A 14,098-nucleotide genomic window follows, 5' to 3' on the forward strand; every position below is an offset into this window, starting at 1 on the left:
GATAAAAACTTTTCCAAAATACGTTGCAGATATATTTTGACAGGAGACAATAGTGCGCTCTGTCATCGTATTGTGAAAAATTATATTTTTTATGCTCTTGCAGCTTGTGTATTAGATAATCATATTAGTAACATGAAATCCCCTCCTTTGCCCATAAAATTATATATATATATATATATATATATATATATATATATATAAACATATATATATACTTATTAGATCAGAGTTCCCCAAACTTTTTGTGTCGTAGACCCCCTACTTACCTGATATTGATTTCCTGTAAATTTATTTGTTTCTCCCAATTCGTCTTTATAGAGTGACGAATTGAACAAGTCAGTGCAAGGTAGCGAAGCTCTGAGACTGCGACTCTCAGGTTTTTACAAGTTCAAAATGTATTGCGACCACAAAGCGAATACCAACATCCTACAACTTACACAATTTTATAAACATATAACAATAATTTTTTTACTTCATAGATACTTTTATAAATAATGTAAATGTTTTTATATTAGAAGATAGTATGATGTAAGTAAATAGGTACTATCAGCGTATGTGTTGAGATCCACTATCGTGGACCCCCATATTTTTTTCGCTGACGTAGACCCCTTGCAGGTTGTCATAGACCCCTAGGGGTCGATATAGACCACTTTGGGAATCACTGTATTAGATGAAAGGATTATGTCATTCAAAAAATCACTTGCTAATTATATATAAACACAGCAAACTTCTTACATTTGTTTCATACTTTTGCAAGACAACGCGCGCAACATTAACGGAAGGTTAAAAACATACACAAGCAAGTACCAGACGAGCGGGCCGGTTCTGTCAAAGCTTCTTTTGCTTAGAGCACGTAGTCGGCATAAAGACAAATGATAGAACCGCAAATGCAATGCGCCAAAGGTACTTCATGTAATAAAGGCATTCCAGTGGAACATCAGTCAAATAATGGGAGTTCGCGTGCACTTGCTGGGACAGGTAGTGGGCTTGTTTTATGTTTAGACCCCATCAAGCCTGAAAAATACACATGCCGAGTTTATATCGAGCCTTAACGAAGTGGCGTCACAATTGGTGTAACGCAGGTTGGTAACATTTTATTTTTTGTTTTACTTTCACTTCGACATCAACTGCAGACAACCAAATTCAAAAAACTACAAATTTTTCCAAAAAAAACAAAAACCTTCAGAAATTAAAGGACAAGTTAAATAAATATAAAATTTAATTAAATATAAATAAATATACAAACCATCTTATAATTATTGCATCATAATAAACTATTTCTGTTCTAAACAGGCTACATTTCTACACTGCCAGTATAATGAGCGGTACACGAAGATATAGATCACCGCGGCAGTATGTTAACGAGCACTTCTTCCCTGGGAGCCATCACCACGCGCCGCGGCTTGAAGCTGATGTTCGCTGGGGTCGCCGCGGTCGGCTCTACGCGGAACTTGGAGAAGAACTTCGCCAGACAGACTTTGAGTTGGCACTTGGCGAAGCGCATGCCTGCAAATCAAAAACCGCGTTCGAATTCGAGTGCCGGTCTGGCGTTAAAATCAGGGAGGAGTCAATAGCCTCCCTGATAGGCGGAAAGGATACTAGGGAAGAATTCCTCTCATACTGCAAGGAAATAATTAAAAAAGTGATACAAAAAAAGTAAAAATTAAAGAAAATAATAAAAATTTTAAATAGACAATAAGAAAAAATGTGATAGGTGTGATAAAATGTAACTCAAAATGTGATATAAAATGTGATAAAAATGTAAACGAAAAGAAATAAAGATAAAATGTAACACGTAATAAGGGAGGAATGAAAGGTCACAGAGTAAAAGGGAAAGATAGCAGAAATGTGGCATGAAAGAATAGATTGAAAGAATATGTGAAGAACGAAAGGAGAGAATGGAAATAATAAATAATTATGTGAAAAAATAAATTGCCCGTAAAGTCCTTGTCCCACCAAAGGTACGAGAGGCCCCCAATAGCGGCCATTTAAAAAAAAATCAAAAACCGCACGATGAGCGCTCGGCGTTCGCTCTTGCAAAGCTCGGCGCTGTGCGTAACCAACAACAACAACAATAATGTGTGTGTTCTTCATTTGCGAAATAGCTCGACGATATATGTCATAACATAGTAATATATTTACATAATAAAATGATGGTTTATTTTTCTGGTAATTACTGAGCACCAATAACAAATTATATATATATATATATATATATATATATATTACTGAGTATCAATAACAAAATCGTATGTGGTCAGCCTTACAGGGACGTCTAAATAAATATAAAAATAATCAAACAAAAAAAAAACAATAAAACGATCACCCAGCCAGCATACAGCTTGCCTGGCGTCCCGGGAGAGGATAGAAGCGTCTGTGCGTTTTTAGAGACTTTCAGGAAGTGAGTGTGCCTTACAGTTCCATCACCTGCTCGGAGAGTCAGGTAGTGCGTTGGCTCCAGGGGTACTTACTTAAGTCCCACTGTAGGTAACACCCACCTCCCAGCTCCCAGCCCTCGGATCACACTGTCCTCATTGGTATATCCTAACGACTGGGAACTTTGCCCACAGAATAATCAGTAAACCTGGATTAGGTTAGACAGGACCCTGTGCGTGACTAAAACACGAGATGTTTATACACGTAGACGATTCAGGTTTTTATTCAAGCTCTAGCCACCGCTCACTACATTTGTATGCAAAGCAAAAGAGAAGCACTCACCGATGCAATACCGCGGCCCGACGCCGAACGGCATGTGCGCGCAGGTGTGCCTGTCTTTCGAGTTCTCTGCTGTGAACCTTCCGGGGTCGAACCGGTCCGGGTCGGGGTAGTACTTGGGGTCGCGGTGGATGCCCTTGGTCGACACGATCACCATCTGGTCTTTCTTGACGGTGACGTCGGTGCCCGGGATCTTGTAGTCGCAGAGCGCCCGTCGCTGCAGCGGCTCCACCACCGGGTAGAGTCGCAGCGTCTCGCTGAGCACGCGCTCCATCAGCTCCAGCTCGCTCACCGCCTCGGCGCCGAGCCGCCCGCCGTGCCGCGCCAGCACCGCGTCTACCTCCGCGATCACCTCGCGCTGGACCTCGGGGTTCCTCGCCAGCTCGTATACCGCCAGAGATACGGTAATGGCGCTGGACTCGTAGCCGCCCGCGTAGAACGCCAGCGCCTGCGCAGCAATGATGTCGTCCGTCAATTCCAAAGTTAGCGAAGAGTCCCGGCCGTCATTTTTTTGCAACCGGAGGATGTGCTCTTCCTTCATGGTGATCAGCAAATCCATAAAGTCGTGGCGATTCGTGGAAACGCCATTTCTCTTCTCTATAGCGGTGGAAACAACCTGTAGAAAAAACTCTGTCACTACTTGAGGCATCGGATTCAGCTTCAAGGTCTTGAAAATTATTGGGAACATCATGTCAAGTTCATCCAGAAATGATGGTGAAAAAATGGTGACATCCATGGCTTTAAAGATGTTCGTTTCGCCGTTGATGGTTTCGACGTCCAGACCGAAAGAGCAGGCGACGATCGTGGCCATCGTGTAGCCTTTGAAGATGGGCAGCAGGTCCTGCTCGCTCCGCTCCATGTTCTGGATGTACTCCAGCAGTTTGTCGCCGCGCTCCTCTAGCAGGTACATCATGTTCTTCAGCTTCCCCGAGGTGAACAACGGATTGAATTTACTCCTCAGTATGCGCCACCTGTCGCTTTCGGCGTGGAACAAGTTGTTTCCTAGCCCGTTCTTGCTGAATGAAAACCCTCTGTCGGAGAAGTTGTCGAAGTCTTTTATCAGCACGTCCTTTATCACGTCCAAGTCTCGGAGCAGCAGCGCGGGCGTGGTCATCCTGTAAACTCCCACCACTTTCTCGTCGGGGAACTGGTCGTAGATTTCTTTGAACACGTCTCCAATGTTTTTCCGCCGAAGAGCCGAGTCCAGCAGGTTGCCGAAGAGAGGAACTGGTTTCGGATTGGCCACATCTCTGATGTTCCAGTAGTTGAACGTTCTAGTAAACAAATAGTACAGAGAGCAGCATAGAGTGAGCACTGCGACGAGCGCGGTGGTCGCGATCATGGCGGAGCTGTGGTCGTGGCCGGCTCTCACCTCGCAATGGGCGGCGGACGCGACGCGAGCTGCCGACTGGCTCTGACGTAGCGATTCTGGCAGCCGTTCTTATCATTTATCCGCGGCAAGTTGATATGAATTACATATATAATATTATCATTTGTTCGTGCAGTTGTATCATTGAAAAACAAAACAAACATCTAATCACAAGCATAGTGCAATGGAGAAGTTAATACGTTATGGGTATTCTGTGCCGGTAAACCAAGATTGGTTGGTTATTTTAAACCAAGAAAAACTTTAAAAAAGAGTCTATGTACAATAATATGGGAGAAGAAAGTAGTATTGTTTAAATACGTCTTATGTTATGTAAACCAAGACCTTGTGCCCTTGCGAACGTGAAGTGCACGAACCTAACCTAACAGCGGCGCTATCGCTTCACATTGAATACTCGAGCAGCGCGGAACACGCAACTTGTGATATGACAGGCTGTAGCGCAGAGCACCGGCAGGTGGTGCCGGCAGCCCGCAACTTGCCATCATCTTCAAAATTGAATACCAACGCGCTGCAGCTCGCGTTTCCTTTTTTTTTGTTTCGGTGGGGGAAATCTTCTGATATTCAAGATGCCCTACCTCTGGGGGGAGGACAGGGGTATGTGGGATTCCTACCCAATCAACCCCCCTCCCCCGGTGGTCGCCCTCTGCACTAAACGGGGGACCGCGGTATCTCCCGGTCAGGGATCGCCACGCGGTCTTCCCTCGCGCCGTGCTATTTTTCGATAGCCCGTCCCAGGGTATGCGTGGATACGTTACCCCCGAAACCCTCGTGGTAGTATCGTGATAGACGATGGTTCGAGACCACGTCGAACCATCGTCCGCCTCAGAGTCGCCGAAGCTAGTGGGAGTTTAGGGCTCCCACCCTAAACTCCCGCGATTCCGAATGCCCCGTTTATGGTAGGGGAGCACCATTCATCGGAGGGCCGTCGCGAGGCACGTCTCTGCGCTGACGGCGTCGTCTCCGAGCGGGATCTGTCCTCTGCCTCCTTCTGGAGCATGACGGTCTCACAAAAAGAGGCCACGGCCCTCCACGCTGATGACCCACTCAGGCAGCTCGCGGTTCCTAGCTCAACAGGTTGGCACACATAACACACACGTACACAGCTACCATTCCGTTCGTTTCGATTAGGAAATGGTATTTATTGTTAAATTTCTGTAATTATTGCGTGCAATAAATATTTTTTTTATTATTTATTTCCCATGTGACCACTACGCCGTTCTAAACTTACAATAGCTATATCTAATATATAAAATTCTCGTGTCACGGTGTTCGAACTTGAACTCCTCCGAAACGGCTTGACCGATTTTTACCAAATTTAATATGCGTATTCAGTAGGTCTGAGAATCGGCTACCATCTATTTTCCATACCCCTAAGTGATAAAGGTTGTTCACCCTTAAAACTTTTTTAAATTTTTTGTCGAGATTTTTTTTTTAATAAATTTTCAGCCCTCTACGATCAACCCTTAATTTTTTTGTAAAACAACGTTTACGGGATCAGCTAGTATTAGATAAGTAAAGCGTTTATGTAACCTAAGTAAACAATTTTTCTGTTTCGTTAGTTTTAGTAAATATATAAATGCATTCAAAAAACTTTTAAGTTAAACGGTTTTTTGATACCCATATTGATGGGGTTAAGGAAAAATACGTAATGCGCCATTTTGTATCGGCGGCCATCTTAGATTTATAATGTTATTGATTTTGTTATATTGTATTGTCATCTAAATTTAATGTGTATACCAAATTTCAGATCAAACTGACAACGGGAAGGTGCTTAAATTTTAATTTCTAATTGTGACCCAAATATATAAACAAATAAATTCCGTACGGGTTGGACTAAATAAAACCGTTAAAAAATATCATGAGTTTCTGTCCATTCAAATAAAATTTTGTGTCCGGGCGAATTGAACATTATATAAGATACCTTTTATCATTAAATGGTTTCCAAGGTGCATTTTTTGGTCAAATGGATCACTCTTATCAGGATACATTCGTGCTGAAACCGATTTAGCATTTATTTAAGATTTATGCCTTGCTGGCGCTCTGACATAGTCGTTGCAAAGTGAAATACAATGTGCAGGACAGATGATTTTGTCCACAATGTTTTTGCTAGATGTGGGAATTATAGCAACCTTATTATCTGTGGTACAAAAGAGAAAACAGCACTTAGTGCTAACAGCACTTTACCAGTCCAGACAGACAGTCCGATATCACCTGGCGTATCTCCAAGGAAAGTTATTTTAACGACCACGCACCATAGTACATGTTTCAACGCATAGGTCTATACTTAAGTTATCTATAGCAGTATTTACTATAATGCCACACTTGGCAGACCACTCAGAGTGAAAATGAATAAGAATAAGAATGGAAAGAATCTACTTGGATATCAAATTACAGAAACACAGCCATCAAAGCAAGAAAAGGACCAATATTTAGCCACTTCCGCACATGCAGTGGTTGTCGTGCAATAAAATGCACCGCCCGCCAGCCCGCTGATAGCCCGCGATTAGTACCAAACACAGAGACTCTGTCTGACTAATCGGCGTAACATAACTCCTGAAGATGCCCCGTGGAGGGGTGAAACACATGTTGAGTGGTTTGGCGGTGGCTGTTGTGTGCTTCGCATTGTTCGCCGCATACGCATTTATCAGCGGGCTGGCGGGCGGTGCACTTTATTGCACGACTACCACTGCATTTGCGGAAGTGGCTAAATATTGGTCCTTTTCTTATTTATGATGGACTTCCGCGAGGTAACGCCTGATTCCATTAAATTATTGTTGTTTTTGTTGTTGTTATATCGGGTATCGGACTCGGACAAACGATCTACGATCGTAAGTCGAAGGCCACTATTGCTTGTTACAGTACAGTTAGTGCTATTCGTAACATTCATATCTAAGTTTGCAACATTGTTGACTTGGTTATAGATTTATAAATAGAACCGTGAGAACACTACAGCTGGCAGTAGTGTTTGGTCTCATCTATTGTGCGGTTCGTTTTTAAGTTTATTCTGGTTAATAAGGGTCAGGTCGCCGCGCGTTGGTTCAGGATTTGCCGCAGCTGCTCGATTTGACGGAACTACTATGTTCCTATGTTCTTCTCTACATTTCAGAGGATTGTATGCACGTCAAGGGCACTCTGAGAGGAGGGAAAGGTAGTAAAAAGCCCACATATATTAACTTTGACTGTCGTATGTTTAATTGTAACCTGTTCCTTTATATTTATTATAATTGTATTACTTTTTTCCTTCGTGCATATTTCTCAGTTACAGTGATGAAATATACCGCGCCGTTGTTTATTATTTCAGATCTGTATCTAACCATATTTAAATAAATATGTGATAGATTATTATTAATATTAATAATAATAATATCACTATTATTATTGTTGTCCTATTAATATTAATATTTATATTTTTGTTGTAATTATTATTCTTATTGTTATTGCCATAATATTATTATTATTACTACTATCATCTTATTATCTTAATAACCATATTATTATCATATTATCCTTTTTATTGCTACATTATTATTAAAACCACATTATTATTACTGCCATAATATGATTTTTATTCTTATTGATATTATTATTTTTATTCCTACATTATTATTATTTCTATTAATATTGTCATATAATTATAATCTTTTTTGTAATTTTTTTATTATTATTATTACAATTACATAGTCATGATTCATAGTTCAGAGTCTAGTTTTTTTTAAATGCAAAAAATGCTATTTCTATTCAATGCTGACGTGTTCAACTTATCTAAGAGTCGACTTGGTGACTCTATGAGTCTGAGCTGGTGCTCTGGTCAGCAGCTGTTCCCCCGCAACCTGACCCGGAGCTGACGCTCTGACCATCCGATGTTCCTGGCGTTGTCCAGTTGTCTCCTTCAGAAATGACGTCGGGTGTTTATACAGCCTTCCAGACAACTTGTTGACTAAACAGAAGTTTATGATATTTTGTCTCTTGGTTAGCTTGCGTATTAATTTACAATAAGCCGTCTGCCGTCTCTATAATTGTATTATTAATAATAAATAATATTTGTTATTAATCTTATTATTCCAATCAACTTAAACCTTTCCAGTAAGCATACTCAGGAGTTCGAAACACCAGTGCCTCTCCATGTTGTGCACTTTATAGAATGTCGCTGAACCTTCCCCGAAACTCTCCTTCTTCCCTCTCCTCGTGTTGCTGTCATTTCCGACTCCCCTAATCAATGAAGGACATCAGTCTGAAATACTACGACCCCGTCGCCCCTTGTAACCTTTAACAGGCAGGAAAATCTTTACCTTTTTTAAAAACCCCAACACTGAATGGTTGGAAAAATCATGTTTTAGTGACCTCAAAGTGGAAAATTAGTTAGTTTAGGAATATAAAGACACGTTTGAAAGGAAATATAGTCAAACCAACTGATATTTGTAAATATTTTATTTCGCACACAGCACACAGCGCGTGTTAAGGCCCCGTGGAGTTTGTGCTGGCAGCGCAGGATGTTGTGGCAGGTCCGTGCAAGTAAATTATATATTTATTTACTTATATCTCTTACTGAGTTGTCTTATAACTGTGAACATTGTAAATAAATGTCGATTTTGCTTCGTTCCAAATGTTTCTGTTTTTAATCTTTACTCCTGATCATTTATATAACGCAATATACGGAAAATAAGGATATCAGAAATATCGTGTTTACTTATTGCAGTAGATAATAGTTTCATCAGGTTCAATTAATAGCGCAGGCTATCGCCTTTTCTTATCGCATCGGACCTTCGATCTTTGACCGCTTTTACTGTGGAAACTTGGTTTTTGTTTGAAAATTTATGATAACTATAGGTAGCTGCAGTTAGATATATAAAACATTGCTATGCATATGTTAATTAATATGAAACTAATAGGTTTTTTATTGCAAATTTATTAAAATTAATTGCAATTATATATATATATAGGTAAGTGAAGTGAAGCTGGGTTTAAATGATAGGCGATAATTTATATTATAACTAATTTAAATTGAGAGAAAATCTCAATATGTCATGTACAATGGCGGCGTAGTCGAAAGAGAGAGAGAGAGGGCTATACTTCCGGGATACTACAGGCATCGTACATCTTATCTTACACTCTTCTTATCAATTATAACTGTACTAGATCTAGTACAACTTTTGTCACTTTTATATATATATTTATATATATATATATACGTGTGTGTGTGTGTATATATATATATATATACATGTACATATATATATATTTCTTTTATTATTATTTCAATGAATTATTGACTTATATATTTGCTAACAAGTTTGTATATATGTGTAACAAATTTATTTAACTGTCGTCGTTTAGACAAAGACCTCCTCCTAAGATATCTATAATTATATATATCATAATCGCCAACTTGGGCCGGCGGATTTGCGATCGCAGTGTGGTCCGATCCAACGTTGCCAATGTTGCCAATGATACCAATATTGCCAATGTTACCAATGATACCAGTGTTGCCAATGTTCCCATGATACCAATGTTGCCAATGATACCAGTGTTGCCAATGTTGCCAATGATACCAAAGTTGTCAATAATAACAATGTTGCCAATGATACCAAAGTTGTCAATAATAACAATGTTGCCAATGATACCAATGTTGCCAATGATACCAATGTTGCCAATGATACTAATGTTGCCAATGATACCAATGTTGCCAATGTTGCCAATGATACCAATGTTACCAATGATACCAATGTTGCCAATGTTGCCAATGTTGCCAATGTTGCCAATGTTGCCAATGATACCAATGTTGCCAATGATACCAATATTGCCAATGTTACCAATGATACCAGTGTTGCCAATGTTCCCATGATACCAATGTTGCCAATGATACCAGTGTTGCCAATGTTGCCAATGATACCAAAGTTGTCAATAATAACAATGTTGCCAATGATACCAAAGTTGTCAATAATAACAATGTTGCCAATGATACCAATGTTGCCAATGATACCAATGTTGCCAATGATACTAATGTTGCCAATGATACCAATGTTGCCAATGTTGCCAATGATACCAATGTTACCAATGATACCAATGTTGCCAATGTTGCCAATGTTGCCAATGTTGCCAATGTTGCCAATGATACCAATGTTGCCAATGATACCAATGTTGCCAATGATACCAATATTGCCAATGTTACCAATGATACCAGTGTTGCCAATGTTCCCATGATACCAATGTTGCCAATGATACCAATGTTGCCAATGATACCAATATTGCCAATGTTACCAATGATACCAGTGTTGCCAATGTTCCCATGATACCAATGTTGCCAATGATACCAGTGTTGCCAATGTTGCCAATGTTGCCAATGTTGCCAATGATACCAATGTTGCCAATGATACCAATGTTGCCAATGATACCAATGTTGCCAATGATACCAATATTGCCAATGTTGCCAATGTTGCCAATATTGCCAATGTTGCCAATGATACCAATGTTGCCAATGATACTAATGTTGCCAAAGTTGCCAATGCTGCCAACGTTGCCAATGTTGCCAATTTTGCATCAAAATGCCGCAAGTGACAGTGGGCAAGTCACATAACGCACAGAACATACGGCCGCTGGTTGCTTTTATTTCATTTTTAATATGTTATATATTTATTTATTTTACTATCATATTTTTTCACAGCTACATTAATTTATTACATTATTTGTAGTTTTATATTTTATAATTACTTTTATAAGGTTTTGACGTGGATATTGCGGCCGTCAAATTCAGCGAAAACAATTCATCACCAATGTGGACAGATCACCTTTTTAAGGTGTTCAGGTAGACATAGTTTTAGGCCAATCCCAATCGACCTTATTGGAAATCTTTAGAATTCAAGTCCAGGAGTGATTGTCTTATAAAGATAATTATGATCACTCTATTATATAATTGAAAAGAGTGACTATTTTTAATGCGACTATACAATAGCTAATATCAGGACTGGACTTTGGGCAAGAAAAGAAGAAGCAGGAACAATAGCTATGCTAGAAGTGCGTGTTAAATCCAGAACACAATGTTTGTTGCACGCTGTCGTTTGATGTGAACAGTGAATAGGTCCAATCAGAAGCGAATCAATGCACTTCGACGGTTCGTGTAATGAACGGCTACCCCGGCGCCGGGACACGCTCCCCGCCTCGTCCCGGTAAACAGTAGGACTGTAAAATGAAAGCGATCTCAGTAGGCCCCGGTGTGTCGGCGGCGCCCTTCTATACGTCACTACACAATTTGCGAACGGTAAGGGCTGTTAGGTGATCGATTTGGGAATTGCGACGGATTAGTTACGAACATCATATATATATGTATATATATATATGTGTGTGTGTATACATATGTATACAAGTATGTTTGCAAATATCAGAGATAAGCAACACTCAACCCTGTAGCCAGTTAAACATGTGTATACGGCCTGTCAAGTATTTCTAAAAATAAATTTATTTCTTACATTCATCAATATATAGTTACTAAAATTAATTATAATAAAATGGCGGCACATGTTAAACCTAAAGAATTGATTAATAATTACCTTAGGTAAGAAACATGTACGCTTATATATACGCTTGTATCGAAAGAACAATGTCAAATATCTCATTAAAATCTTCAAATAAATACGTTTTTCCGTTTTAATCTTGTTTATTTTTATTTTGAATTAAAATTTGTTTATTTTATTATTCTAGTGTTATGTAAAAACACTTGAATAAGATAGCTAGTGGTTAATAATGTGCGGCTAGCCGAGAAATTTTAAAATTTAAATGGGCCCTTAATTAAAAAGGTTGCATACCCCTGGTACATATGATGTGTATGTGAGTATAATAAGGTACGTTACTGTAAGTCATTTTAAAAATCATATAAATTTGAGGATATGTTCAATAACTTTTAAAAATGGTATTAGATTTAAAACTCAATTTTTTTTGTTTGGTTTAGTAGAGGTTGTATTTTTTGTTTTTCATTTTGTTTAAATCTTGACATCCTACTGCAAAAATCTTAAGATTACACAAAAGGTTTTAATAGATTCCTGATAATAGAACAAAATTCGTATAAAAGTGTATTTAATATTATTGTTGTACCGCGTTATTTCATATTCGAGTCGCGTGTATTTGTCTCCGAATGCAACAAGGATTAGGTGACTCCCTCGCCCACTATTTTGAACATTGTAGTCTTCTCATGTTTGATTTTATACAAATATATATCCAAGACAACATTTTTCTACACTAAGATATGAATATAACAAATAGCACTAGCACGTTTCAAAGGATACCCTATCTCTGGGGTCCGCATCTCCCCAGTGACCACCACGCGACCTTCCATAGCAGGGTATGGGGATATGTGGAGTCCACGTTAATCCCGAAACTCCTGGCGTTGAAATCAGGGAGGAATCAATAGCCTCCCTGATAGGCGGCGATGACAAACAGGCGTTCGTATCCCTTTGTAAAGAGATCGCCAAAAGGGCGATAGAAAGAAATAAAACAAACAGAGTATAAAAAGATAAATATATTAAAAACGTAAATAGAAACAAAACTGTGATAGAGATAATTATAGAATAAGTAATAATGTGTAAAAAAAATGTAAAATAAAAATATAAATCAAAAAATGTAAAAAGAAAAAGGAAGAATGATAGACGAACAGAGCAAAAGGGTAAGAAAGAAGAAATGTGGTATAAAAGAATGGAATGAAAGATCATGTGAAGAATGGAAGCAGAGAACGGAAATAAAAAAAATTAGGTGAAAAAAAATTGCCCAAAAAAGACACTGTCCCACCACAAGATAGGGGTACGAGAGGCCCCCAATAGCGGGGGTCATTAAAAAAAAATCCTGAAACTCTTCTGGTGCTATCATGATGAGTCGAGATATATCGATCGTCCGCCTTAGAGTTGTTGAAGCAAGTAGAAGATAAGATCAAAAATAGCTGCTCCTCCAACAGCAATGCCCACGTCTGGTGGTCACATTGTCAACAATGGCAAACAAAGCAGAAGACGACATCCCTTAAGGATGTTAGAGCCAACTGCAGCGATGCGGTCGACAGTGTGTCAAATAAAGTTCTAAATATAAACAGCTCACGGTCAGAGTTTGCTAGAGAATAACAAGCGAGGGCCTCTCTTGTACAAGAGGCAGCTAATTGACCCTCCCGTGAATGCGCGCCTCGAGAGTGCCCGAGGAGGGCGCGGAGGAAATTGTTAAGAAACAAGAAAACCGGACAATATTTCGTTTCTTTTTATTAATTTAGGTAACTATACTATTACGCAATTGTATAAATCGTGTTCGCAGATCTAAAATTAATGTTTATGTAGTCTCGTGTTATTCAGAACGTATTGGCGTGTATTCATTCCACGGCAACACAGTGAAATCAAATCTTCCTTCACTACAGTTTTTATTTTATAACTTAATCATTCGATAGACCTGTGTCTGCTTCTTTACATGTATACCAATTGCATAAACATAAAGATAAAATTAATATATTCAACTTTGGAACTTTTACCAGAACTCTTATTGATCGTCAACTTATTGTCTATTTATTCTTGACTCTATTCTGCTTCGCAAGCAAGAAAAAACTCCACAACAAAACATTTTGAATACTGTTACAACACCGATTTACGTTTTAAAAATGTACGTTGCGCATTTAATATCTTAAGAGGTGACAACGGGTCATTGACCATGTCTAGACTCAGAAACTGTCGATAAATCTGCCGCGACCTTTCTGGGTTCTGCAGCGAGATTAACCGCATCCTTTGGGAAGTGTTTTAATTCGGCAGAAAGGGTAATTAACTTCCCAGGTAGATAAAGCAATGAAGATCTTTTTTCAAAGCTACGGGCAGGGGGACTCCGGCTCGAATTCGAGTGCCGGTCTGGCGTTAAAATCAGGGAGGAGTCAATAGCCTCCCTGATAGGCGGAAAGGATACTAGGGAAGAATTCCTCTCATACGGCAAGGAAATAATTAAAAAGTGATACAAAAAAAAATAAAAATTAAAGAAAACTAGAAA

At 39.1% G+C, this 14,098-nt stretch overlaps 1 protein-coding gene across 1 annotated transcript; it reads right to left on the minus strand.

Moving 5' to 3' along the window:
- Positions 1-1,207: 1,207 nt before the first annotated feature.
- LOC137925024 (cytochrome P450 6B4-like) lies at positions 1,208-4,111 on the minus strand. The gene is made up of 2 exons (XM_068768452.1): positions 2,719-4,111; positions 1,208-1,506 (listed from the first exon to the last, which is right to left on the minus strand). Exons 1-2 carry the CDS (start codon positions 4,055-4,057, stop codon positions 1,343-1,345), a joined length of 1,503 nt encoding a protein of 500 aa, XP_068624553.1. The 5' UTR covers positions 4,058-4,111; the 3' UTR covers positions 1,208-1,342.
- Positions 4,112-14,098: the final 9,987 nt, after the last annotated feature.

The sequence above is a fragment of the Battus philenor genome, unplaced genomic scaffold (assembly GCF_028537555.1).
Source record: "Battus philenor isolate CCGP_79_NKW_IND1 unplaced genomic scaffold, ilBatPhil1.0.hap1 SCAF_25, whole genome shotgun sequence".
Lineage (NCBI taxonomy): Eukaryota > Metazoa > Arthropoda > Insecta > Lepidoptera > Papilionidae > Battus > Battus philenor.

Coding starts and splice junctions, on each gene's coding strand:
- LOC137925024 (XM_068768452.1), bottom strand. CDS start 4,057: ATGATCGCGACCACCGCGCTCGTCGCAGTGCTCACTCTATGCTGCTCT. Junction 1,507..2,718: donor CGGGCCGCGGTATTGCATCG/GTGAGTGCTTCT, acceptor TTTGATTTGCAG/GCATGCGCTTCGCCAAGTGC.